The 27,619-nt window shown below is 44.8% G+C and overlaps 1 protein-coding gene across 7 annotated transcripts; it reads right to left on the bottom strand.

Moving 5' to 3' along the window:
- On the bottom strand, positions 1-27,551 carry Adap2 (ArfGAP with dual PH domains 2). 7 transcript variants are annotated; one of them, XR_013092640.1, is made up of 12 exons: positions 27,360-27,551; positions 26,385-26,515; positions 24,751-24,842; positions 23,615-23,694; positions 22,537-22,649; positions 12,544-12,690; positions 8,731-8,814; positions 8,198-8,259; positions 5,459-5,521; positions 4,081-4,158; positions 2,911-3,178; positions 1-1,703 (listed from the first exon to the last, which is right to left on the bottom strand). XR_013092640.1 is itself a non-coding variant. In XM_076869308.1 (12 exons), exons 1-11 carry the CDS (start codon positions 27,451-27,453, stop codon positions 2,968-2,970), a joined length of 1,155 nt encoding a protein of 384 aa, XP_076725423.1. In that variant the 5' UTR covers positions 27,454-27,551; the 3' UTR covers positions 1-1,703; positions 2,950-2,967. The 7 variants fall into 7 exon arrangements, 6 of the variants coding, with proteins under 6 accessions (XP_076725423.1, XP_076725426.1, XP_076725424.1 ...); XM_076869308.1 differs by having other exon boundaries at positions 2,950-3,178; XM_076869311.1 differs by lacking the exon at positions 8,198-8,259 and having other exon boundaries at positions 26,430-26,515.
- Positions 27,552-27,619: the final 68 nt, after the last annotated feature.

Consider the following 27,619-nt stretch of genomic DNA (forward strand, 5'->3'; position numbering starts at 1 on the left):
TTGTTTTGATATCATCTGAGCTTCTGTTTCTTTCAAATGTGCACAAAGATGGAACTCTACCAGGAACATTGATCCCCCCTCTCTTATTTATCTATTTTTTTTGAAGTTGTAGATGGACAGTATGCCTTTATTTTATTTGTTTATTTTTATGTGGTGCTAAGGATCAAACCCAGTGCCTCACACGTGCTAGGCAAGACCTCTGCTACTAAGCTCCATCTCCAGCCTGATCCCCCCCTCTCTTGTGTGTGTGGGGGGGTCCTCACTGTTCCCCAGGCTGACCTCAAACTCTCAGACTCAAGCATTCTCCTACCTCAGTCTTGAAAGTACTTGGAACTACAGGTGGGTAACATTGCTCTGGCTACTTTTATTTTTGTTAGTTGGAGTACTGGGGATTGAAACCAGGGTGTCACACATTCTGGGCTAAAGTTCTATCCCTGAGCTATACCCCCAGCCCTCTTTATTTTTTATTTTGAGACAGGGTCTTGTTAACTGTCCAAGGCTGGCCTCAAACTTGCCATCCTGCTGCCTCAGCCTCATGAGTAGTTGGGACTACAGGCATGTGACATTGGGCCTGGCTCCAGGAACATTTGGATTCATAGAGAAAAACATGCTTTTTGAAGAGTGAAAAGTAGTCGGTTTTTTTTTTCCTCCAATGTTTTAATATAAAAACTTTCAAACCTATATATTTGTATTAATAGGAAAATAACCTCATCTATACTTTATCTAGATTCATCATTTGGTAACATTTTATACAGTACTGTTCTCTTTATATATATATATGTATATCTGTATCTCTCTCTCTCTCTCTCTCTCTCTCTCTATATATATATATATGTATGTATATATGTGTATATATGTATATATATATACACATACACACACTGTATTCATATACTTATACATACACTTATTTTTGCTGAATCTTTTAGGAATTAGTCATAGACATCATTACATTTTACTTTAGCATGTAACTCCTAAGGACAGGAATATTTTCCTATACCATTATAGCATGAATACCATAATCTTACAATCCTATTAGCTAATATAAATCCACATTCAAATTTCTTCAATTATCTTAAATTATGTGCTTTACAGCTATTTTTTTAAAATCCAGGATCTACTCAAGAATCATACATTGCATCTGGTTGCTGGTTGCCAGGCCTTGGTCTCTTTTAATCTACAACAGTTCCCAAACTATTTTACCTTTCATCACATGGACCTTTTTGAAGAATCCCAGCTGGCTGTTCAGCAGAGCATACCTAATGTGAATCTGCCTGATTATTTCCTCGTGATTACATTCAGATTAATTTTTTTTTTTTTTCCAAAACGCCACTTGCAGGATACTGTGGGTGCTTTTTCATTACAATGCCTCCGTTTCAGATGAGCAGGTTCTGGGCCTTCAGGACATTTCAAGTCTGGGTTTGTAAGACAGGGTGACATATGTGTTCATTGTGTACCACGTCCTCTGATCTGGAGCCTGGGCAATAGGGAAGGGCCAAGGAGCAGGAAGATCCATCACAGCTTCAGTGTCAGCAGTGAGTTCTGCCAAGCTGGCTGCTGGCTGTGGGGCACTCGTGCTGGGCAACTGGATCAGAGAGAAGAACTCCTCCTTTCTGCCAGGAGCTCCAGTCGGTGGCTGGTGGCCAGCCAGCTCCCCAGCCGATGGGGTCACCTGCTGCTACAGCCACTCTCTGCTCCTGCAGCTGCAAGGGAAATAGGAGTGTGAGGGGGGTGGTCATGCTACCAGAGGGAGCCAGAATAAAAAACAGAATGAATGAAAAAGATAGGAAGGAAGAAAAGCAAAAAAGAACATTTTTTTTTTTTTTTTAAAGAAGTCAAACCAAAAGAGTGGGAGACACAGAGGACCTACACACTAGAGAGGGAGCGATAAGCAGAGAGATGGAGAGAGAAACGGAAAGACTCCAACACACATGCACCTAGAGAAAAGGAAGCTCCAACTGACCCACCCAACGCCTCCCACCTCTGCCTCTGAGGCTCTTTGGCTTTGGGAACTGGGACAACGAAGGAGAGAGAGTTTGTGTTTGCACTGGTCAGGCTCAGAGGGCACAGGAGTTTCCCCAAGGGGCTGTGTGAGGTCACCTGCTCAGTCTGTACTTTTCCAAACACAGAACTTCTCCCCAGTGCCCCAGAAGTCAGGCCCTGGGTCAGAAGTTTCCTGCTCCAGCTCAGCACATCTCCCCCTTTCTGCAGGGCTGTCAGCAGACAGGACAGCTGTGCAGGGACACATCTGGGGTGAAGAGGAGGAGCCATAGAAAGACAGACAGAGGGAAGGACCCAGGGGAAAGAAGGACACTAAAAATAGCCTTCCCTCTGGAGTGGGGCAGAATCCAAAGTCCCAGGAGCTGCCCAGCAGGGTGACCTCAGCTAATAATAGGAGGACACAGTTTTCTCATGAGAAAAGGGATCAGGGACCAGGAACAAGGAGAGGTTGCCCAGCACCTAGATGATGAGCTGGGCAGAGATAGCCTCAAGGGTTCTGCTGGCACCAAACTAACCCCTACCCCCCCCACCCCCCCACCCCCGTTTTGTTTTGTTTTTGACCACTGAGCCACATCCCCAGTCCTTTTTTTTTTTTTTTTTTTTTTTTAAAGACAGGGTTTCACTGAGTTGATTAATGCCTTGCTTTTTGCTGAGGCTGGCTTTGAACTCGAGATCCTCCTGCCTCAGCCTCCTGAGTCACTGGGATTACAGGCCGGCAATACCGCCCGGGGTGCAAACTCCTTTTGAAGCTCATGGAGAAGGACTCTGTTAGAGGAACTTGGGGCACAGAGGGGATTTCCTGGCGACAATTGTGTGTTTTCTTTGGCAGGAAGAGAAGGCCACAGAAAGCGCAGAGTCAGGACTCTTTTGGCAACACAGTTGAGTCCCAGTGAAGAAACCCCTTCCTACCCTCTGTCAAAAAGACAACCCCCAGTCCCTGCTTCTCACTGGGTACGTGGAGGGGGGTCAAGGGGCGGCACAGGACATCCCGCAAACTCTCCAGCCATTCCCGCTGCTCCTTCTCAGTGGCACAGGTGAGGATGAATCTGCGCTCCGGGGTGACGATGGTGATGCCGGCTTTCCAGCGATTCCCGCGGATGCCCTTGGGCAGGTCTTCCGAGACCTCGTACCCCTGCTCCTTGCTCCCGATAAAAACCTGGCCCTGCTCAAAGGCATCCTGAAAATCAAAGGCACCTGGTCATCAGAGGTCACGTTGGGGCAGAGGGACCACTGAAGCACTGACAGCCCTCAAGATCTATTTTGGTAAAGGGAGTGAGTGAGTGTCCTTGCCAGGATTTATGCTGCAGGGGAACTTGATTTTTTGGGGGGCGGGGGGAATGGGTGGATACTGGGAATTGAACTCCAGGGCACTTAACCACTGAGCCACCTCCCCAGCCCTATTTTGTGTTTTACTTAGGGTCTCACTGAGTTGCTTGGCACCTCGCTTTTGCTGAGGCTGGCTTTGAACTCACGATCCTCCTGCCTCAGCCTCTGAAGCCGCTGGGATTACAGGGGTATGCCACTGTGTGGGGGGCAGAAACGACTTGAATTGCAAGATTAAAACCCTGAAGCAAATCACATAATCATCTGTTGAGAAGTTACTTAACATGGGCACCAGGAATACAAGCGCTTTACATGTAGGAACTCATGATCATCATGGGACCCGCTGAGCAAGGCATACATATGACGTCTATTTTTCACAGAAGGAAACTGAGGCACAGAGAGATAAGTGTGTACACTACCCAGGGCATGCCACCACAATGGTATGGCTGAGACCGGAGCCCAGACAACCAGGTGCGAGAGACCCCACTCCTAACCACTCCTCATCTCAGCCTCCTGGTTAGGCCCCAGAGACTGCAGGGAGAATATGCCTTATCTAAACACAACTGGCAGCATCTGGGAAGCCCTCCATGGGCTTCTGGAACAGAAACTAACATAGAAGCAGGGGCACAGGCTTTCCTGACCAGGGCTCCCCAACCCTGGGGGCTTCAGGAGATGAGTTTATTTGTGTAGGCTGGACAAGTACTGACCCACCTCTCCTTGGGACTGTCCTGGGGAGGGACCAGGAGTGACTCTTACCAGCGGATTCTTGTAATACAGCAGCCTCCGCTCCTGGGGATCCAGGGCAAACCACCTTTTCTTGAAAGGTTCTCTCTGCTGCAAAAGAGGGAACCTCTTACCAGGGATGACAAAGCAGGGGACAGAGGTCAGGGCCAGCCTAGAACAAGCCCAGTACTTCTCTCTGGGGCTCTGCAAGTTCCCAACCCCATTCCCAGCCCTCATCTCCCACCCCACCCCCTTCCAGCTTCACCCCTGCTGCCTCCAGGTGCTGCCAGAGCTGGGAAGGCCCGCTTCCCTCTTTCTCAAGCTGTGGACAAAGAAATCTCAGAAAAAGGAAGCGGGGAAAATCAGAAGTGGCTACTGTTCAGCCAAGCTGAAAGTGCTGGCCTTGACCAAATCCTAACCTAGGTCAGGGGAGAGAAAACCCTGGGGTAAAAACCATAGGGAGGGGAGGTGCCCAGCTAGAGAAGGAAGACACCTAAAGCAAACCTTTGGCCCCTTTTCCAACCCACTTGAGACTTTTCTCACTCTACCCCTAACACCTTGACCGTTCTTTAACATCCATCCTAGAAACACATTAAATCTTTTATTTAAAAAAAAAAAAAAAAAAAAAAAATATATATATATATATATATATATATATATATATGGAATGAAGCCTTTTCTGGAGAATTCTTTAGAAGAGAGAACTCTCTCTTCTGGAAGCTACCTTTGCCTTGCTCCTCCCTTCGCACCTGGACCCCCTTCAGTCAGACTTTGTTTATGTGTGGTGTTGGGGATTGAACCCAGGGCCTTGTGCGTGGGAGGCAGGCACTCTACCACTTGAGCTATCTCCCCAGCCCAGCCAAGCTTCTTTAAGCTTCACCAACATCCAGGTTCCTCCCTACAGTAGCAGTCCTTCCTTTCCTTCATAGATAAGTGGGAATAAGCAGCTGCTAGGGGAGGGAGGTGGTTTAGCAAGAGTCAGGTGGAGTGTGAGGGAGTGAGTGCACATGCAGCCTCACCCTGGCATGAATGTGTTTCCTTGGGCCAGTCTGCCTCTCCTTGGAGGGTCCCCGTGGGTTCCCAGCAGAGGATTCTGGGAAGCCCAAAAGCTGTCTCCCCAGGGATCCCCTTCTCTGCTTTCCCACAGATGGAAGGAGTTTGGAGGAAAGAAGCTGATGGTGATGATGATGATGGGGGTTGGGATGCCCCCATGAGAGAGAGAAGCCCCTGGAGCAACGCTGGATCACACACCAGCTGACGTGGAGCCTTCACCCATCCCTTCAGCCCGGGAGCTCACAAATCTTTCCCTCCCTCTCCAACCCTCTTTCCCCATTTCCCCACCTCCCCAATTCTGGCCTATTGGTAGTTGGGACAGGTCCATGTAAGTCCCCCAAGGAGTGGTTGAATGTACCTTTGGACCAGTCTTTTCCATGAAGCCTTGTTTGAGGTAGTTCCTGGTGAGGAAGGGCACGAGCTGGGGGGAAGAGAGACAGAGGTTGACCCCCTCCTCACACCCCAGGAGTTCAAGGTTCCCCACTGAACTTGGCTCCCAGAGAAAGGGGAAGTTTGGAATAGGGAAGGATGTGAACTCATGGTTTACGGGGTTATATTTGGAATGTGCAATGGATGTAATATCAATATTTCAACAAAGCCAGTCGACAGCACCCCAGATATTTGCTGAGCTCACCAGCATGGCTGAGTCTTAGTTTAGGGACTTGGTTTAAGGACAACTTCAGTCACAAGAATGGACTCAAGTGAGGCCATGAGAAGACCCTCTTGGTGTCTCTTGGGAACATTTTCCCAGGGTCTACTGTGTGTCAGGATCTGGGTGCGATCTTCAGCCAGCCTGTGAGGTGGATCTTATCGGCCTCATTGTGCATCTGAAGGAACCCAGCTGAAATCAAGTGGTGGGGGGTCTTCTCTAAGTTCTGTAGCTGGTAGCATGCTCAGGACTGGGAGGCACAAGGCCATACACTTGCCACATCATTGTGGTGCCAAGGTGCACACGTGCCAGAGCCCCCTTGACTGAGACTGGCCATTGGCAGGGAAACTGATATAGGGTCACAAGGAGGTGACTGCAGAGTAGGCAAACAGGGAAAGCTCTGGCCTAGGAGTGGACGGACATGCATTCTCGCTTCACCTCTGTTCTCAACCAGCTGTGCTACCTTAATGAGACCTTCTGTCTCTCTGGGCCAGTTTCCTCCTGTGCAATGGACAAGACTTGATCATGTGAGCCCCAGCCTGCCCTCCTGTGCTCAGAGAAGCTGCCAGGGATTGACACTGGCCTCCTGTGCTGTGGGAGGATGGGGTGGGGAGGGGGTGTCAACTGGGTAAATCAAAAGTTTCAAGCAGCAGACTTGTTTCAAGAACAGAGCATGTTCTCCCAGGCTCCAGGGCAAGGGCAAAGGGGAGGAGAGATCTGGGGAAGAAGAATGGGAAATCTGAAAGGGGAGAAATTGGGGGCCCAAAATGAAAACCTCAACTATGTGACTCCCATTTCCCTAAAATACATCCTATAAGCTTTAATTTCTCCATTTGGAGAAAATAGGGTCACCAGTTGCTCCCTATTCGGAAGTTGAGCCAACCCAGGGCTGGTCTAGGCTCAGGGAAACAATGGGAAGAAGGGAACTCCTAACTGTACTTTGTATAACTTGACTCAAATGATTCTTAAAATAGTCCTGGAAGGTAAGCATTGTCCCTGTGGTGACAGATGAGTACACCGAGGCTCAGAGAGGCGAGGTGGCTTGCCCTAAATAACACATCAGAATCTGTGTACCTTTCTTTCTTTCTTTTTTTCTTTTTGTGGTGCTGGGGATGGAATTAAGTATGCTAGGAAAGTGCTCTACCACTGAGCTACATCCCCAGCCCTGTACGCGTTTTTGTTTTTGTGATTTCTTTTTGCAGTACTGGGGATTGAACCCAGAGCTTCATGCTAGGCAAGCACTGTATTTTTTTTTTTTTTTTTTTTTGAGAGAGAGAGAGAGAGACAGAGAATTTTAATATTTATTTTTTTAGTTTTCAGCAGACACAACATCTTTGTTGTGTGGTGCTGAGGATCGAACCCGGGCCGCACGCATGCCAGGCGAGCGCGCTACCGCTTGAGCCACATCCCTAGCCCAAGCACTGTATTCTTGAACCCATCCCTGTTTGTTTAATTTCTGAAATAGGGTCTTGCTCAATTGTCCCGCTGGCTTTGAACTTGTGATCCTCCTGCTTCAGATTCCTAAGTAGCTGGGATTATAAGCATTGTAACCCAGATCCTGTATCTATTTCTGATAAAAAGATCACAACTCCACAGGGACTCCCTGGGTTTCCAGCATTTGGATCCTTAATCCTGAGCTAGGCCTGGATGATTGCCCAGAATTTGACACCATACATAGACATAGGGTGGGAAGAAAGACAGAGGAGAGAGGTGGGTTGGGAGGAGACTGGAGATGGATAAGGGGTAATGATCGTGAACGAGAGAGAAAAGGGAACGTGGAGGACACTGGCTGAAGACCAATTTCCTCCACATGGGTCTGCAAGGATGGGAAGCCAGCCCCAATGAAACAAGGCTGAGCACTTTCACTTTGTCCTCTCCTCCTCTTGGTCAGCAGTGAGCACTCCCAACTCCTGCCCAAGGGAGCAAGCATGAGCCAGCTCCACGTGCTGACTCAGCACACCAACCTCTAAGGGCTTCTCAGAACCAGGCCAGGCCTTACTGGAACTGTACCCAGGGAGCTGCTGTCTCAATGCATCATTGGGCCACTGGAGTGGACCCTAACCCAGACATCTAGCTCCCTGCAAGCTTTGGAACTGAGGAGCAAAGAGGGTCAAAGAGTTGGGAGGAAGGAAAGTCCAGGGTCAACAGGATCTCTCTACCTCTATCACTTTAAAATGCCTCTTAGAGGAAAGCTTAAAACAGGGACCAGACCACAGCACCTCAGAGCTGGAAGAGACCATGAAGAGGGTCTGCAACAACCACCCAATATGAAAACAGATGCTCAGAGAGGTGCCATGACCTGTAAGAGTCACATAGCAAATCAGGGACAGAGTGTCCATGAGGGTCCAGGCCTCCTGGCTCAAGGCAGCATCCTCTGCCTTGTGCCACATGGGCTACCCCACCCAAGCCTGAGGACAGTCCAAATGAAGTTCTCGGGCTCACCATTACCTTGGCCACTGTAGGCAGACCTCTCCTGTTACAATTGCAGAGGGGAAGATCCTAAGGCCTCCCTGAGTCCAGAGCACCATAGGGAAAAGGGCAGATGTTAGTGTGAGAAGAGCACCTTCCGTGACTCACTTGACCTTCCTGGGACTCCATTTCTCATCTGTAAAATGGGAATACTCATCCTGCCCTAAAAGGGTTACAAGATAAAATGGGCTCCAAAGCATTTTGTTAAACAGTATGTAGGGACCATTTGTTCATTTTAGAGGGAGAAGGGTTCAGAAAGAGATGCCCAAAGGCTGAGCCCCTGACACTACAGTGGCCATGCTCCTGAAGGGAAGAAACTGACCTGATTTTTAGAGTCCATTATCCTCCAGCCTCCCCAGAAAAATAAAAGCCTTCAGCTTCCCTCTGTGGTGCCCAACCCTCTCCTTTCAAGGTCTTGCCTGCAATAAACCTCGTCTGGCCTCAGGGATCAGTAGTTGAGGAGAGGAGGTGGCAGGGGGAGACTTAGAAGTTGGGGCCTACATGTAGCTCACCTCAGACTCTGGAAGCTCGGGGTAGGCCATTTTTAAGTATTGCAGACGGGCTGCGCGGAGGGCGTTGAACCAGTCCACTATCTCCTGCGACAAAATACAAAGGACACAGACAGCTAGTCAGACGGGTGAGGACAGGAGGCTGAGTCTGGTGGCAGGTTAGGGTTTTCAGGTTTGGGGCCTATGCATTCAGCACACATATATGTCACACAGTTCCAGCTATGGTCAAACTGGGAGGCCTAGGCCACAGACTTCGGGGAAGCCACTGACAGGAGGGACTCTAGAGCTATGGGAAAGGACTCAGGTGAGCTGCATGGGAGTTACACACAATGGCTCAGGACATTGCTTTTCATCATCTGGAATCTTGTTCAAATGTAGACTCAGATTCAGGAGCTCAGATTCAGACAGTGACTGTCTGGTTAATTCATACAGGTTGGCTGGGCGCCTCCACTACCCTAAGTTCTTTGCATGACGCACTCTGCCCTCTGAGCTCTTTTCACTCAACATTTTCAATACCCCCAACTCATGCTATCCCTTCCTCCTGGCGCACTTGGCCTCACCCACCTCCCTCCCACACACATCTTTTAACTAGAACCATTCTACCATCCTGCAGGTCAGTTTAGATGTTGTAATAAATTTTCGGGTGGTTGCTTAGCCAACCTGCTTCTCTGAGAACTGCCCCTCACCCCATTTCCATTCCCAATCCTACCCTTCCTGGGCCATAGCACCTGGACCAGGACTGGACCCATACAGAGGCTGGACTGGATTTACACCAGATTCTTTCTCCCAGGAACTGGGAGGCTGAAAGACTTGTCCAAATAGCTGCAGCACTGGACTTTGATGTAATATGGTGACTGAAAAAGTCATTTAAATATGGTTTCAAAGGAATGAAACAATTGCCACCTGTCTCCCCTAGGTCAAGGATAGGGGGCTGGTATTCTGAAGTTCCAAGCCATCTTGCCCCTGGATTTGTTAAGAACTTTCTAGGGTCTCAGGCACTAAGGGAATGGGGCCAGATCAGAAAAACTCGCTCAGGCTACCACTTGATAAGGTCTCTCCAGTAATGGACTGGTAGCCCCGGGACAAGAGAGATGACTGATTACATTCCTTGCTAATCTTGGAAATGAGGCTCTTGAATTTAGGGAAACAAAACAAGTGTGGTACCATTTGATCCCTGATGATGTAAGGACAACTTGTGCCTGTTAAAGAGTGTACTTTGTCCCTTCCCCTCTCTCTCTCTCCTCCCCTCATTTTCTCTTCCTTTCTGCCTCTCTGGAGAGAGAGAGAGAGAGAGAGAGAGAGAAGGAGAGGAGAGGAGAGGAGAGGAGAGGAGAGGAGAGGAGAGGAGAGGAGAGGAGAGGAGAGGAGAGGAGAGTGTTAGTTCCTGATTTTAATCTCTCAGGAGGCCCAGCAGTACTTCTGGCCCTTAAAACAAATACTTCTGTCCTCTTCCTGTTCATGCTTCTTTAAACCAGATTATGCTCCTTTTTCTGTGTGTGTGATGCTGGGGATTAAACTCAGTGCTTAACCACTGAGCCATATCCCCAGCCCTTTTTATATTTTATTTAGATACTGAGTTGCTTAGGGCCTCACTAAGTTGCTGAGGCTGGCTTTGAATTCATGATCCTCCTGCCTCGGCCTCCTGAGCCCCTGGGATTACAGGCATGGCCGCCATGCTCTTTATACCATGCCCTTTACACCATGGTAGTTTGCTCCTTTTTAGCAGAATCCCCCAAATTCTTAAATAGAAACTTTCCTCTGGAAAGCCTTCTTGACCCTCCTGCACACATACTAAAAACACACGTCTTCTGTGTGTCCCCAGCATGGCCACCCATCACAGGGCATGGTCAGTGCCTATTTCCCTGTTCTCCTCCCTCCCTAGACTGTGAGATCCTTGAGGCCCATGGCTCTGCACCATTCACGATGACACTCCCTAGGCCCTTCACACACTGCAGGGGCTCAAGAAGAATTTGTTAAAAGAGTAAGTTCGTAAATGAATAAATGACTACAAGACTTTGCCCTTGACATCTGCTACAATCATGAGCAAATATCAACCGACACAAGGATTGTTTGTAATGCACGTAATGGTGATGAAATCTTTCACATCCGTGGTTCATGGTCATTCAGATCTTAAAGTCCTTCTGAGAGATGGGTGCCAGAATCCAAAAACAAGCACAGGGAAGGGACCCGCCTCAGCAACACAGCCAAGAGCTGCAGAGCCGGGGCTCTAACTTTAACTCCAAACCCCTGCCACGAGGCACCCAGGTAGACTGTGGAGTAGACGAAGGAGTCTGTGAAGGCTGCTGACAGAGTGACCCACAGGCACCATTCCAGTGTGGGTCTCAGGAAGGCCTAGTCCCTGCATCTGGTTCCTGGCTCCTACTGCTAAAGGTTATCCCACCAGCAGAGGCACATGGAGTGGTAAAATGGATGCAGGGCCCAAGAAGCATTGGCTGTATGATACTAATTTTCATGCCTCAGGAGCAAGGGGACAAGACATTTCCATGTTTTTTTTTTTTTTTTTTTTTTAACATTTTGTTTTTTATTTTGTAGATGGAGACAATACCTTTATTTTATTTATTTATTTTTATGTGGTGCTGAGGATTGAACTCAGGGCCTTGCACGTGCTAGGCAAGTGCTCTACCACTGAGCCACAACCCCAGCCCTCCATGGTTGTTTACAGGATTAAGAAATGCAGGGGCTGGGGCTGTAGCTCAGTGGCAGAGCACTTGCCTAGCATGTGTGAGGCACTGGGTTCGATCCTCAGCACCACATAAAAGTGAAACAAATAAAATAAAGGCATTCTGTCCACCTACAACTACAAAAAAATTTAAAAACCATAAATTCTGTACAGGGCTGGGTTTGTGGCTCAGTGGTAGAGCTTTTGCCTAGCATGTGTGAGGCACTGGGTTCAATTCTCAGCACCACATAAAAAAATAAAATAAAAATAAAGGTCCATTGACAACTATATGTGTGTGTGTGTGTGTGTGTGTGTGTGTGTGTATATAAATGCTGAGCTGGGATTGTGGCTCAGTGGTAGAGCACTTGCCTAGCACGTGCAAGGCCCTGGGTTCAATCCTCAGCACCACATAAAAAATAAAATAAAGTAAAAGTATTGACAACTACAACTAAAAAATAAATATTATAAAAAATGCTGTATAGAACAGCAGAGTTAATAGATGCCCACAAAATGTAAACCCCGACTTCCCTCTACCCACTACTTAGCACCTCTGTTCCCTGCCCCATCATGTGGTCAGGATCTGACCCTGTGTACTCTCTCAAACCTGGACTATTGGCCTTCTCTTCTCTGGGCTGATCTGCAGACCATTAAGTAACGCTTCTCAAACTTTCACGTGCTTTGGGATCACCTAAGGATCCTGTTGAAGGGAAGTTTCTAATTCAGTAGGTCTGGGATGGACTTGGGACTCTGGTTCTAACAAGTTCCCAAGTGATGCCAATGCTGTTGGTCCAGGACAGTGGCTGAGCAGAAAGGCCCTAGCCTGAGTTAGCCATTCCTCCTTCTATATTCAGAAACTCAGGCCCTATCTGGATGTACCGTCCTTAGGCATAGTCCCTTCTGCTAACTGGACTCCCACTGGTGATTGTGCACTGTCCATATAAGACCATGGCATCTGCCAGGTTCCTCTCCCACATCTCACTCTGCCTTCTTCAGACCTCTGTGTCACACTGGAAACTGAAAACAGATTAAGGCAAGAGGCAGCAATAAGTCTTCAGAGGCAGCTGAACACATTGTGCAATGAGCAAGGATGGTGGTGAGCTGGACCGGCAGCTGGGGTGGGACTCCAGCCATCTCACCTTCCCACTCTCGTGGTACACAAACAGGTTCCTGATATGGCGCTCTCTCCTGTAGGTGATCTGCAGCCCGTGCGGGTGCCCTATCTTCTCTGTCTGGAAAGTGGCATTCAAGTCCTTGATGTTGATGACAGCTTTAGGGCCTTTACTCTGAAAGAGAGAAAGAAGATACTCCAGATGCTGACAGTCAACAGGCGACTTCTCATCACCTTCACCAAGGCCCTTAATGCAAACGAAAAAACAACGTGTAAGTCAGGACTTTAATGTTCTTTGCCCTGACTTAGATGCAAAAACCCTTAATAGAATCTAAGCAAATTGTATTTGACAACATAGTAAGAAGACCAAGGAGGGCAAGGATGGTTTAACATATACAATCAATAAATATAATTCATCACATAAAAATGTAATCAAAGTAAAAAACCTGCCCTTCAATAGATGAATGGATAAAAAAAAATGTGGCATTTATACATAATGGAGTATTACTCAGCACTAAAAAATGACAAAATCATGGCATTTGCAGGGAAATGGATGGCATTAGAGCAGATTATGCTAAGTGAAGCTAGCCAATCACTAAAAAACAAATGCCAAATGTCTTCTTTGATATAAGGAGGGCAACTAAGAACAGAGCAGGGAGGAAGAGCACGAGAAGAAGATTACCATTAAACAGGGATGAGAGGGGGGAGGGAAAGGGAGAGAAAAGGGGAATTGCATGGTAAAGGAAGGAGACCCTCATTGTTATACAAAATTACATATAAGAGGAAGTGAGGGGAAAGGGGGAAAAAAAACAAGAGAGAGAAATGAGTTACGATAGATGGGGTAGAGAGAGGGAAGGAGAGGGGAGGGGAGGGGAGGGGGATAGTAGAGGATAGGAAAGGCGGCAGAATACAACATACAGTAGTATGGAAGTATGTAAAAACGTGGATGTGTAACCGATGTGATTCTGCAATCTGTATATGGGGTAAAAATGGGAGTTCATAACCCACTTGAATCAAATGTATGAAATATGATATGTCAAGAGCTTTGTAATGTTTTGAACAACTAACAAAAAAAAAAAAAGTCAAAAACCACTTAGTCATCTCAAAGATTCAGAGAAAGCCTTCAACAAAATTCAACACCCATTCATGGTAAAAACACTGAAGAAACTAGGGATAGAAGAAAACTACCTCAATATCATCGAGGCTATCTACAAAAAACCCAAAGCCAACATCATAGTGAATGGGGAAAAATGGAAAGCATTTCCTTCAAAATCTGAAACAAGAAAAGGATGTCCAATTTTACCACTTCTATTTAATATAATACTGGAAGTTCTATCCAGAGCAATTAGTTAAGAGAAGAAAATAAAAGGAATAAAAATAGGAAAGGGATGGGGATGTGGCTCAAGCGGTAACACGCTCGCCTGGCATGCACGGGGCGCTGGGTTCGATCCTCAGCACCACATAAGAATAAAATAAAGATGTTGGGTCCACCTATAACTAAAATAAATAAATAAATAAATATTAAAAGATTCTCTCTCTCTCTCAAAAAATATATATATATTTAAAAAAATAGGAAAGGAAGAAGTTAAATTACCACTGTTTGCAGATGATACGATTCTATACTTAAAAGCCCCACCAAAGAACTGCTAGAGCTAAAATACAAATTCAGCAAAATAGCAGGTTACAAAATCAGCATTCAGAAATGAATGGCTTTCCGATATACCGAGAATGAATGGCTTCAAAAAAATCAGTGTGTTACAAAATTGCACAATAGCTTAAAAAGAATACCTGGGAATGAATCTAATCAAGGAGATGAAATAATTTTACAATGAAAACTTACAGAATATTGAAGAAAGAAATTGAACAAAATGAAAGAAGTGAATGGGCAGAATTAATATTGTCAAAATGGCCATACTACAAAAAATAATATACAGATTTAATGTAATGCCCATCAAAATATCAAGAATACTAGGAAAAGCAGTCCTAAAATTCATTTGGAAGAATAAAACACCCAGGATAGCCAAAGTAATTCTAAGCCAAAAAACAATGCTGGAGGCCTCACAAAGCCTAACTTCAAATTATACTACAGAGCTATAGTAACAAAAACTGCAAGGTACTGGCATAAAAACAGATGCACTAACCTACAGTATAGAATAGAAGACACAGAAATGAACCCACACAGGGGCTGGGTTATAGCTCGGTGGTAGAACACTTGCCTAGTATGTGTGACCCCATGTATATGGTAGGAGAAACAAATCCACACAGATACAGTCATCTGATCCTTGACAAAGGTGCGAAAAACATACATTTTTTTAATATTTAGTTGACAATGGGCCTTTATTTTATTTATTTTTATGTGGTGCTGAGAATTGAACCCAGGGCCTCACACATGCTAGGCAAAAGCTCTACCACTGAGCCACAACCCCAGCTCAAGACAGACTTTTTAACAAATTGTTCTGGGACAACTGGTAAGAGATAAGGGTCTAGAATAAAACTAGACCTTTTTCTCTCACCCTGAATAAAAGTTAACTCAAAATGGATCAAGGACCTAGAAACTATACAACTCGTAGATGAAAACGTAAGAGTCAGGCACAGTGGCACATATCTATAGTCCCAGAGGATTGGGAGGCTGAGTGGGGCAGGAGGAGGCAAGTTCAAAGCCTGCCTCAGCAACTTAGTGAGTCCCTAAGCAATTTAGTGAGATCCTATCTCTAAATAAAATATTTTTTAAAAGGCTCAGGGTATGGCTCAGTGGTTAAGTGCCCCTGGGTTCAATCCCCAGTGCAAAAAAAAAAAAAAAAAAAAAAACCACAAGAAACGTAAGATCAACAACACTAAAACATATAGGTATGAGCAATGATTTTGTCAATATGACCTCTAAAGCTCAAGAAAAAATGGTAAGAATTATTAAAGCGATTGGCATCAAATTAGAAAGCTTCTGTGCAGAAAAAATAAATTAAGAATGTTACGAGAGAACCTATAGAATGGGATAAAATCTTTGCTGAGTACTTTTCTGAAAGAGGGTTAACATCAGCTCAAATGATCCATGAGTTCCTGGTGGCCTAGAAAAAAATAAGCTGTGCCAGTGTCCCCTCCCAAGCAAGAGACCGAGAACCCGCCAGCCCAGTCCCAGGACATTTCCTAAGAATATTCCTGGCACTGTTTGAAAACCCCATTTAAATAATGGTGAAGAATTGAATTCCTGATCCATGAGTATATGACTTCATTCAGTCGGGGCCACTGAAATCAAAAAACCTCCCTGAACTGTGGGGCAGTGTCCAGATAGAGCAGGAGTAAGACTGGCAGTGGGAAAGTTGTCCCTGTGTGCCCTCTGCATTGGGCTGCCACTTGACCTGCTTGTGCACGGGTATGACACCCAGTACATACTATAGAACATGAACAATATAGCCACTGGGGTTGTCTGAAACAATTCTAAACTTGAACATGGAGACTGCACATGGATTTTAGGGTTTGTGCTCTGGGATAAATATAAGCTAAACTGAAATAACACAACCAGTCCAAAGGTAATTCAGAGAATGAGGTCAGTAAATGTTAGTGGGGAATAGTTATTTTTTTTTTTAATAAATAAAGTCATTGCTGTTTTTTTAAATATTTATTTTTTAGGTGTAGATGGACACAACACAATGCCTTTGCCCGTGCTAGGCAAGCGCTCTACCTGAGCCACAATCCCAGCCCGGGAATAGGTATTTTGACAGTGCTTATCTGATATCATTTCTCAGAGTTACAAATTAGAATGTACAAGCCCTTAGTATCACATAGCCTTCAAGTTGGTTGTGACCTTCTTGTCAGTGATTCTTCTAGCCAGTTTCCTCCCCTTGTCAGAGGTGACGAAAAGTGGAAGCCTAGAGTGAAGTAGGATGCTAAGACATCAGGCATAAGGAAAATATTTGAAGGTTCCCTGTTCAGGGCTTTTTCCTATCTTCCCAGGGCTGGTGAACCTTGGATGAATTTGTTCTTTTCTTGTGTTTGTGATTTTTAGAAAAGTGGATGATCAGTAAATGGTGTTAAGTTTTGTAATAAAATAATTTGATACTCTTAAAAAAAAAAGAGATCATGAACAGAACTTCTAAGAAACATGGGATAACATGAAAATACCAAATATAAGATTTATCAGAATAGATGAAGGCGCAGAGATACAAAAGGAAGGCACGATTTTTTTCAAAGAAATAATATCAAAAGATTTCCAAAACCTTAAAAATGAAACGTAAAATCAAATACAGGAGGCTAACAGGACTCCAGATATACAAAATTACAACAGACCCATACCAAGGCACATTATTATGAAAATGCCTAGCATACAGAAGAAGGGTAGAATTTTAAAGACTGCCAGAGGAAAATGATAGTTCACATTTAGAGGGAAACCAATCTGGATCTCAGCTGATTTCTCAACACAGACCCTCAAAGTTAGGAGGTTTTGGAATAATATATACCAACCTCTGAAAAAAAAAATGGATTCCAAACACAAAAACTCTACCCAGCAAAATTAAGCTTCCGTATTGACAATGAAATAAAAACCTTCCATGATAAACAAAAGGTATAAGAATTCACAATAGAAAGCCTGCACTACAGAACGTATTCAATAAAATATTTCATGAAGAAGCAATCAAAAATAAAATTGAAAATCAGCAAAGTGAGGAACTACACAGAATAATAGTCAATCAAAGAAGAAACTAATTCAAATTAAGACCAGCAATAAATCAAAATAATAGGAAATAAAATCATTTCTCAATAATAACCTTGAATGTAAATAGCCTAAACTCATCAATCAAAAAGAATAGACTGGCAGACTATATTAAAAAACAGATCCAACAATATGGGTGTCTCCAAGAGACTCACCTCATAGGCAAAGACATCCACACACTGAAGGTAAAAAGGATGGGAAAAAGCATATTTTTCACGGGCATCTCATACACAAGCAGGGGTTTCTAGCCTCATATCATAAAGTGGACCTCAAGTCAAAATTAATCAGAGGGGACAAAGAAGAACATTTCATACTGCTTAATGGAATTATACATCAAGAAGACATAACAATCATAAAAATTTATGCCTCAAACAATGGAGCATTTACAAAGATCAAACAAATCCTTCTTAATTTCAAGAATCAAATAGGCCACAATACAACAATACTGGATTACTTAAACATGCCTCTCTCACTACTGGATAGATCTTCCAAACAAAAACAAAAGGAGCTGTAGAACTAAAAACTATAATTAATAATTTAGATGTACCAGATATTTATAGAATATTTCATCCATCAATGACTGAATATACTTCTTCTCAGCAGCACACAGAACTTTCTCTAACATAAACCATACCTTAGGTCACAAAGCAATTTTTAGCAAATAAAAAAATAGACATAACACCTTGCATTCTATCAGATCATAATTGAATGAAATTAGATATCAATGATAAAATAAAAAATAGAAGCTACTTAACTCCTGGAGACTAAATAATACACTTTTGAATGATCAATATATAGCAGAAAAAATCAGGGATGAAATGAAAAAAATGCTTAGAGATAAATGAGAATAGTGACAAAATATATCAAAATCTCTGGGACACTATTAAGGTGGTTCTAAGAAAAAAGTTCATTGCATTGAGCTCATTCATTGAAAGAACAGAAAGTCACCAATGAAATAATCTAACATTACATCTCAAAGCCCTAGAAAAAGAAGAATAAATCAACACTAGAAGTAGTAGAAGATGGGAAATAATTAAATTCAGAGCTGAAATCAACAAAATTGAAACAAACAAACAAAAAACCCAATTTTAAAAAAATCAACAAAAGTTGATTCCTTGAAAAAAATAAATAAAATTGAAAAACCCTTAGCCAAGCTAACCAAGATAAAGAGGAAAAAAACATAAATTACTAAAATTCATGATGAAAAAGGAAATATTACCACAGACACTATTGGAATACAGATGATAATTAGAAACTATAGAAAATCTTGAAGATATGGACAAATTTCTAGAGACATATGACCTACCCAAACTGAATCAGGAAGACATAGAAAATTGAAACAGATCAATTTAAGCAATTGAAATTGAAGATACCATCAAAAGCCTACCAACAAAGAAAAGCCCAAGACCAGAAGGATTCTCAGTCAAGTTCTACCAGACCTTCAAAGACCTCCTCTTTGAGTTATTCCATGAAACAGGAAAGAAGGGAACCTTTTCAAACTCATTTTTGAAGCTAGTATCATCCTAATACCAAAACCAGACAAAGACACATCAGAAAACAAAACTTCAGACCAATATCCCTGATGAACATAGATGCAAAAATTCTTAATAATAATACTGGCAAACTGAATATAAAAACACATTTAAAAGATAGTGCACCATGATCAAGTGCGTTTCATCCCTGGTTCAACATATGGAAATCAGTGAATGTAATTCATGACATCAATAGGCTTAAAGACAAGAATCACAAGAATTCAATAGATGCAGAAACAAGCATTTGACAAAATGCAGCATCCATTCATATTCAAAACATTGGAAAAACTAGGGATAGTAGGAACATACCTCAACACTGTAAAATCTATATATGTTAAACCCAAGGCCAACATCATTCTATATGAAGAAAAACTGAAATCATGGGGCTGGGATTGTGGCTCAGTGGTAGAGCGCTCGCCTAGCACAAGCAAGACCCAGGTTCGATTCTCAGCACCACATAAAAATAAAGGCATTGTGTTGTGTCCATCTACACCTAAAAATAAATAAATAAATATTTTTTAAAAAAAGAAGAAAATCATTCCATCTAAAAACAGGAATAAGATAGGGATGTCCCCCCTCAACATTTCTATTCAACATAGTCTTTGAAACAGTAGCCAGAGCAATTAGACAAAATAAATAAATACATAAATAAAAAGAAAAAAAATAAAAGGAATACAAATAGGAAAAGAAGACCTCAAACCTCCCTACTTGCTGATTACATGATTCTATATTTAGAAGACACAGAAAACTCCACCACAAAACTACTAGAACTCGGGGCTGGCATCATAGCACAGTGGTAGAGCACTTGCCTAGCATGTGTAAAGCACTGGGTTCAATTTTCAGCACTGCATATAAATAAAGATTCACTGAAAACTGAAAAAATATTTAAAAAAAACTACTAGAACTTATAAACAAATTCAGCAAAGTAGCAGGCTATAAAATTAATATCCATAAATCAATTGTGTTCCTATACACTAATGATGATTCAGCTAAAAGAGAAATCAGGAAAACTATCCCAGCCTCAAAAAAAAAGAAAAAAAGAAAGAAAGAAAGAAAAGAAAAGAAAACTTGGGAATAAATTTTAAAAAACAGATAAAAGACTACAATGAAAACTATAGAACACTAAAGAAAGAAATTGAAGAAAACCTTAGAAAATGGAAAGATCTCCCATATTCTTGGATAGGCAGAATTAATTTTGTCAAAATGGCCACACTACCAAGAGTGCTATACAGATTTGAGGCAATTCCTATTAAATTTCAAAGATGTTCTTCATAGAAGTAGAAAAAGCAGCCATGAAATTCATTTGGAAAAATAAGAGGCCCATAATAGCCAAAGCAATCCTTAGCAAGAAATGTGAAGCAAGAAGCATAACAATATCAGACCTTGCATTATAGTACAGAGGGCTGGGGTTGTGGCTCAGTGGTAGAGCACTTGTGTAACATGTGTGAGACACTGGGTTCCATCCTCAGCACCACATAAAAACAAATAAAATAAAGGTATTATGTCCATCTACGACTAAAGATATTTTTTAAAAATATTACTATATTACCGAAACAGCATAGTATTGGCACCAAAACAGATATTAAGACCAATGGAACAGAATAGAAGACACAGAGACAAACCCAAATAAATACAATTATCTCATACCAGACAAAGGTGCCAAAAGCCTACATTGGAGGAAAGATAACCTCTTTAACAAATGGTTCTGGGAGAACTGGAAATCCATAAGTAGGAGAATGAAATTGAACCTTTATGTCTCACCCTGCACAAAACTCAACTCAAAGTGGATCAAGGACAATTCTATTCCTAAGTACACCCAAGAAAAATGGAAACATATTCACCTGAAAACTTGTACATGTACGTCGCTAGCAGCATTATTCATAATATCCCCAAAGTGGAAATAATTCAAATTCCCATCAACTGATGAGTGAATAAATAAAATGTCATACTGCTGGGAGAGATGGTGCACACCTGAAATCCCAGCAACTTGGGAGGCTGAGGCAAGAAGATCTCAAGTTTGAGGCCAGCCTCAGCACTTTAGAGAGGCCCTGTCTCAAAGTAAAAAATAAAGAGGGTTGGGAATGTCGCTCAATGATAGGGCACCCCTGGGTTAAATCCCTAGTACCAAATAAATAAGTAAAATTAAATGTCACACATACCGTAAAATATTATTCAGCAAGAAAAAATAAACAAAGAAAGGAAGTACTGAAACATGCTAAAACATGGATGAACTTTAAAAAACATCAGGCTAAGTGAGAGAAGTATGGCACATAATGCAGGATTCTGTTAATATAAAATGTCAGAATAGGCAAATCTATAGACAAAATGTAGCCTAGGGATTGCCCTTGGGAATAGAGGTAGGGGTGGAGTGAGAGATGATGGTAAGGGTGTAGGGCTTCTTTTTAAAACTATGAAAAAGTTCCCAAACTGGTTGTAATAATAGCTGTACAACTTTTGAATATACTGAAAGTCATTTGCTTGTATAATTTAAATGGGTGAATTGTATGGTCTATAAATTAGATTTTGGCAAAGCTGTTCCTTAAAAATCTCTGGGTTTATGCAGGAAGCCCTGGGTTCAATCCCCAGCACCATTTAAAAAAAAAAAAAAATCTGTGGGTTTGATTCCCAGCTGTGTCCATCTGTGCACGTGGACACGTGTCTTACTGTGGCCTACAAAGTCTCCATTAAGTGACTTCGTCTCCCTCCATTCTTTTGCTTGCTCACTCAGTCACTTGGTCACCTCATACCCAACACAGGGCCAGGGCAGTGGCCTAGGGTTGGGTTTCTGCACGGCATAAAATGTGGGGTGAAAGCTGCAGTCCAGGTTTCTGCTTGCTGGCACCAGGGTCTTGGGTCACACCCTCTAATGGGGTCCATTTTTTTTCTAATTGGCACAAAAGTGTATTTGCTCACCATGATGTGCTCAAGGCTTCTCGCATGGTGCTCCCTCGTCCCTCCTTCTCTTCCTCATGTGCCCACATAACTTATTCTTCACATTTGGATCTCTGCTCACCTGTCACCCGAGAGGCCTTTCCTGACCACTCTCTAGTCAATCACCCATACACTCAATACACAACGGATATAATGTGTTGGTCGCCTCCTGTCTTTTTCCACTAGAATAAAAGTTCCGTGAGAGTCATGGAATTGTTTAGTCCGTTGCTCTATCCCCAGTCCCTAGAATGATGCCTACCACAGAGTAGGTGCTCAATCAATATTCAAATGAATGGATAAATGAAATAAAACCAAGCGATCATCATCAGAGGCTTAAACATGGACCAGTTGCATGACATGGTTGCACACACCTGCAGTCTTAACTACTTGAGAGGCTGAGGCAGGAGGACACCTTAAGCCCAGGAGTTCAAGACAAGCCTGGGATCAGGCGTGGTGGTGTACACTTGTAATCCCAGCAGCTCAGGAGGCTGAGGCAGTGAGGATTGCAAGTTCAGAGCAGCCTCAGCAACTAAGTGAGGGGTGCCCCTGGGTTCAATTCCTCATACCAAAAAAAAAAAAAAAAACCAAAACAAAAATAAAAAACAATCTGGGCAACATAGTGAGACCCTGTTTCAAAAACCAACCCAAACCAAAATTGAGAAATTGAACTAGTTTAAGCTGATTCTATATGAACAAAGAGTGTGTTTCCCGTGGATTGGATTAATTGCCTAACCAAGGAAAAGGAGGAGAATGTGTCTCTCAGGATCTGAAATTATCCACAAGACCAAGTCCATCCATTAACAAGAAGGCTGGTTAGTGAGGAGGGTGGAAGCCCCTGGCCCGTCTGGCCTCCTACCTCCTCCTTGGTGTAGTACTTCAGGAGTCCTTCTTTTGCCAGCAGGACAAATCTCCTTCTCAGAAACTGTGCATTGTCCTTTCCCCGCTTCCACAGGATTCCTTCTCGGTTACCTTGACCACCAGGGAGAGAAGAAGTGAATGCCCATGACCTTAGGATGCACAAACGACGCAGGAACCTCTTTAAGAGTTTCAAGGGCAGAAAGAACCCTCCACCTGTTGCCTAGATACCCCCAATCTAACTGGCTATGTCAGCTGCAGGGAGCAAGGGTCTGGCCTGGGGCCAGCTTTGCCATGGCTTATTATCTCAGTCAGATCCCCCCACTTCCACCCCGTGCAAAACCTGGCTTTCTTGGCTCTCCATGGTATCAGGCCGTCTCACTTGGAGACACAATAAACCTTAAGTAGTCTATGTCTTGACAAACTGGAAGGATTTTGGAAGAGGCCTAAATATATGTGGTTCGGCCCAACTTCACATGGCCATCAGCCTCATGAAAATAATGGAAATAATGAGTGACCTCAAGGTGCTTGCTGGTTTGAAGACTAATTGGTGCTCCTTGTAGCTAAAGTTAGCTGCCTCTGTTTCTCCAAGAGAAACACTTGGCTCTCTGGGTCACTGTCAGCTTGGACTCAGGGCAGTAGGCTAAAAACTGCCATAGATTCATGGCCACCAATGAGGCTATGCCCTCACAATGGCAGAAAGGGAGGCTGAAAGGCAGCCCATGCTCCTCACTAAGCTGTGAGCTGCACCAGGAATGGCATTAGCCAGGAGCACCATGCCTTGTTTAATGAGCCTGCCCGGTGTGGAAATCGCCCTACAATTCATGCTAAGATTCTGCATACACCTGTGGCCCTGCAAGGATCTGAGACCTAGATGCATGCTTCTCTGCTGTTCAGACTGCAAGACCCCACTTGCTGATTTTCTAGCTGTTTCAAGGTGCAGATATCCACCCCTTGGATACTGTGGGCAAAGCCAGGGCAATAGATATCTCATGGATGGATTTTGCTCCTAATAGTCAGCATTTTGTTGGTAGGGCTCATCAGAACACTGATTCCACAAGATACGAAAATTACCTTACCTGGGGGAGGGACCACTTTCCCATCAGCCATAAACTCCTGTCTCTCATACTTAGCTCGAATCCACTGTTCCTTTAGCACCCTAAAAACAGAGAACCTTTGGTCAGATGAATCCAGAAGCACTCTACCACTGACTTACTCCCTAGTCCTTTTTATTTTATTTTGAGACAGAGTCTCATTTAAATTATTGAAGTTGGCCTTGATCTTGTGATTCTCCTGCCTCAGCCTCCCAAGTAGCTGGGATTACAGGCATGTGCCACCACACCTGACAGCTGTTATTACTTTTATGGTTATTTATTTATTTATGGTACTGAGGATTAAATCCAAGGGCACTTAACCCCTGAGTCACATCCACAGCCCTTTTTATATTTTATTTTGAGACAAGGTCTCACTATGTTGCCTTGGCTGGTTTAGAACTCACTATCCTTCTGCCTCAGCCTCCCAAACTGCTGGAATTACAGGCATGCGCCACTGTGCCCAGCACTTTTATAGTTATTATTTGGGGATCTGCAGCTTAAGCAAGTTTTTGTAGTCAACTTGAGCTTAGGTTGGATAGTCTTGGACTGAACACTCAACAGGAAGTAGCTGAAACACACTTTTCTATTAAAATACCCACATCTCTCCTCTATCACCTGTAGGCTCTCAGAACATTGGAGGCAGAGTGATAGACAGTTCAGAAAATTCCCCATCTCACAGCAATGGAAACTGAGGCCCAAAGAGGGAAATGACATACCAAACAACAGAGGTAGAGAGAGGCTTAAGCCTTAAGATTTTTTTTTTTTTTTTCAGTACTGAGGATTAAATCCAGGCATACTCTATCACTGAGCTACATTCTCAGCCCTTTTTATTAAAATTTTTTTGAGACAGGATCTTACTAAGCTGGCCAAACTTTCAATTGCCTCAAACTTGCAATCCTCCTGCCTTGGCCTCCTGAGTAGCTGAGGTATAGGCAGGTGCCATCATGCCCAGTTTAAATCAGGATTCATCTGTGATGGTATCAGATGCACTCCTGGATCTACCTGCTGACCTGGTCCACAGGAGAGATTGCCACAGACAAAGGCATCTGAGATGGGGTAGAGGTTTGGGGGATGGGACCAGGAAAACCTCTCAGCCAGCCCCTAAAGAATTGCCCACTTACAGGCAGTCATTGGCTTGGGGGACATAGTAGAAAGCTGGGACTTTGGCTTCGAACTTGGCCTTCACGCGGAGGTTCCCATTGTGAGTCATAAACTGCAAGACAACAGCAATTTAAGATAATCTTAGAACTTGGAAAAATGTGAAATGAAACCCTGGTCTACCCAGAAGGCTATAGGTCTCGCTGGCTTCTAGGCTGGGTCAGAAGGAACTGCCTCCAAGAAGGACATGTCCCACCAGGCCTGCTAATTGCGCTGCCAGGAAGTCCCAGGCTGACCAATGAGGGGCAATAATATCCATGCCTCAAACGGAAACAACACTTCACGATTCTTACACAGTGGCTCATTGGTTACCCTTAGCCATTTTAATATGGCCATCTTCATTTTAGAGATGAGGCAACTTGGGCTCAGAGAGGCTTAATGATTTGTCCTCGGCAACATAGCTAGAAAGTGGAAAACTGGAATTTGAACCTAGACTTGTCTGACTCCAAAGCTCACATTCTTTCACCTACTCCTTCCGCAGATGGCAGGACCCCCAGCAGCTCTAAATGTCTTCAAAAGACAGAGGCAGCTGGAGGATGAGTGCTGGCCCCATAGAATACATATGTCAGGGTGATCAGTGGACCAGAGTGGACGGTGGAGGTAGCATATCTAGGCGAGAGCAGCAGTGGGAAGAAACGCCAGGTTTTGAAGGGATATACTCTTGGTTAGAGTGAACCGTACTCTTCACCTTCCCGGGAGCTGTTGGGCTATGTCACAGGATATGTACCAGGTTTGGATCCCAACATGGTTGAGATTCTACCATTTATTCCAGGACTGACCCTGGGATCTCACATATAAAAATGAAGAAAAGGCACAAATAAAACGCTTCGGGTTTATGTGCAGATTGACTTCTGAACAAGAATCTAAGTAAGGGAAGCAAAGACCTTGTCTTGTCCACTGTTCTCTCCCAGCACCTAACACATAGTAGGCTTAGAGTAACTATGTTTTAGCTGAATAAGTAAAACATCCATCCCAGTGGTTTTCTGGGACAGTTCCTGGCACAGAGTGGGTGCTAAGTCATTTGATCTGCTTCCCCAATTGTTCTTGAACCCCTCAGCCAACAAGTACAGTAGAAAACTGCCTGCTCTCCCAAGATTTATCTGGCCAAAATGTTACTACCCCCCCAGGTTAAGGGAGTCCTCAGTGCCCACAGGGCAGTAAAGCAAAGTGGTCCTCTTCCCAGCTCCGGGAGGGCAGGAGGACCATAGCATGTTTCTCTTCTCCCAGTCTAGGACTTCCATTGATGATAAGAGCAACTGTTAATTGACTGCCTACTTTATTCCTCAAATGAGCCTGCATTTAATGCTTCTAGATCCCTATGAGAAGGTAAGTATGCCTATAATACAGATGTGGAAACTAAGAGTTCACAGCTAGGATTAAGTAAGTAGCTCAGGGCCTCAGGGCTTCTAAGTGAGCAAGTGATGAGTCAGAATATGTCCTTAGGGCCTGTGTCTAAAATGCCATCTACTGTGTTTCCTCTGTTAGTCGCTGTCACTCGCTGGGCTTCAGTTTCTTCTTCTCTGGACTGGGAACACCCACTCCCTGTCTCCACCCCAACTTTGCAATTCCGAGACTCTCCACCTGCACACCCTTCTACCTCCACAATACTGTCGTCCCAGAAGTCGAGTCTCACGGATTTAACTTTGCTGATGTCCGGGAAGTTGCGGTGGACGCCAGAGCAGTGGAGACAGATGAAGATCCCCAGCTTGTAAGAGGCCCAGTCGGGATCTGCGGGGCAGGAGGGTAGCTGAGCAGAGCTGAGCGAGGAAACCAAAGCTGGACTGGGGCTCTGGGACAGATAGGACCTGACAGGACTCCGGAGGCTGTGGCCAGCTCTGCCTGCGTGGGGCTCCTCACCTTGGAACAGCTAAGTTACTAGCATGAAATCTGGTCGGCCCACCCGCCACCGCGGCGGCCACCAGGGTGACGATCTTGGAGAGATTCCAAGGGATGGGGGCGAGGCTGAGGCGGGCGCGACGTGGAAGTGACAGAACTGAGGGGGAACTGAGAGGAGCACCGGGGAAGGACCGGCAGCCAAGCGATGGGCTGGGAGTTGCAAGTGGGGAGGTCGGAATCACGGCTCCTCAGGTCTGATCGCGGTGGAGAGGGAAAGGGAAAGATCTCGGAGGCGTCCAGGGGAGGGACAGGGGACACATGACCATCAGGAGGCCTGGGGCCGAGGTCTAGGGCTCCTCGGTGAGTGAGATGTTTGTGTCCAGGGCGCGGGAAGTGCCTAGGGATGGCACAGGGAGCTGGGTCCTGAGGCGTAGGGTGTCTGTAGTGGGGGCGGTGGACAAGAAGGTCAGGGTGCCCAGCTCCGGGATCTAATATCAGGAGAGTCCCAGGACGTGGAAAGATCCACGTCTGGTCTGAAGTCGGGAGTCAGGATCCTGCATCCGGGTGGGAGGCTCACCGTCTGGATGGACGGGAGTCCGGGTCCCAGAGCTCAATAGGGGACACTTCTGGGTCCTACGAAGATAGGACCGGACCCGGTGTGCTCGTAGGGGAGAGTCTGGCTGGCCAAGTCCCGAGCTGCGCTTGCCCCGCGCGCCCCGCGCCGCTGCGCCCTTACCCGCCGCCCCGCAGTCGGCGCAGTGCGCGTTGCCAGTGCCCGCAGCCTGCAGCAGCTCCAGGAGCCGTTTCTTGTTGCGCTCGCGGTCGCCCATGGCGGGCGGGGCGGGCTCAGCAGGGCTCAGCCCGGCCGCCTCCGGGCCCGCGGCCGCCCATGACCAGCGCGCTAGTCCCCACCGTCGAAAAGGACCCAGCCCGCCGCCTCTCCAGCTCCGCCCCTCCCGGGTCTCTGCCCCGCCCTCGGCCGGGCCAGTCCCGTCC

Source organism: Callospermophilus lateralis, chromosome 11 (assembly GCF_048772815.1).
Source record: "Callospermophilus lateralis isolate mCalLat2 chromosome 11, mCalLat2.hap1, whole genome shotgun sequence".
In the NCBI taxonomy this organism is placed as follows: Eukaryota; Metazoa; Chordata; class Mammalia; order Rodentia; family Sciuridae; genus Callospermophilus; species Callospermophilus lateralis.

Excerpts from the sequence above, each read along its gene's own strand:
- Adap2 (XM_076869307.1), bottom strand. The coding sequence starts at position 27,453 with ATGGGCGACCGCGAGCGCAACAAGAAACGGCTCCTGGAGCTGCTGCAG. Across the intron at positions 23,695-24,750 it reads CCCCAAGCCAATGACTGCCT|GGTGCTAAAGGAACAGTGGA; the intron begins GTAAGTGGGCAA and ends CTCTGTTTTTAG. Across the intron at positions 8,815-12,543 it reads TGTACCACGAGAGTGGGAAG|GAGATAGTGGACTGGTTCAA; the intron begins GTGAGATGGCTG and ends ATTTTGTCGCAG.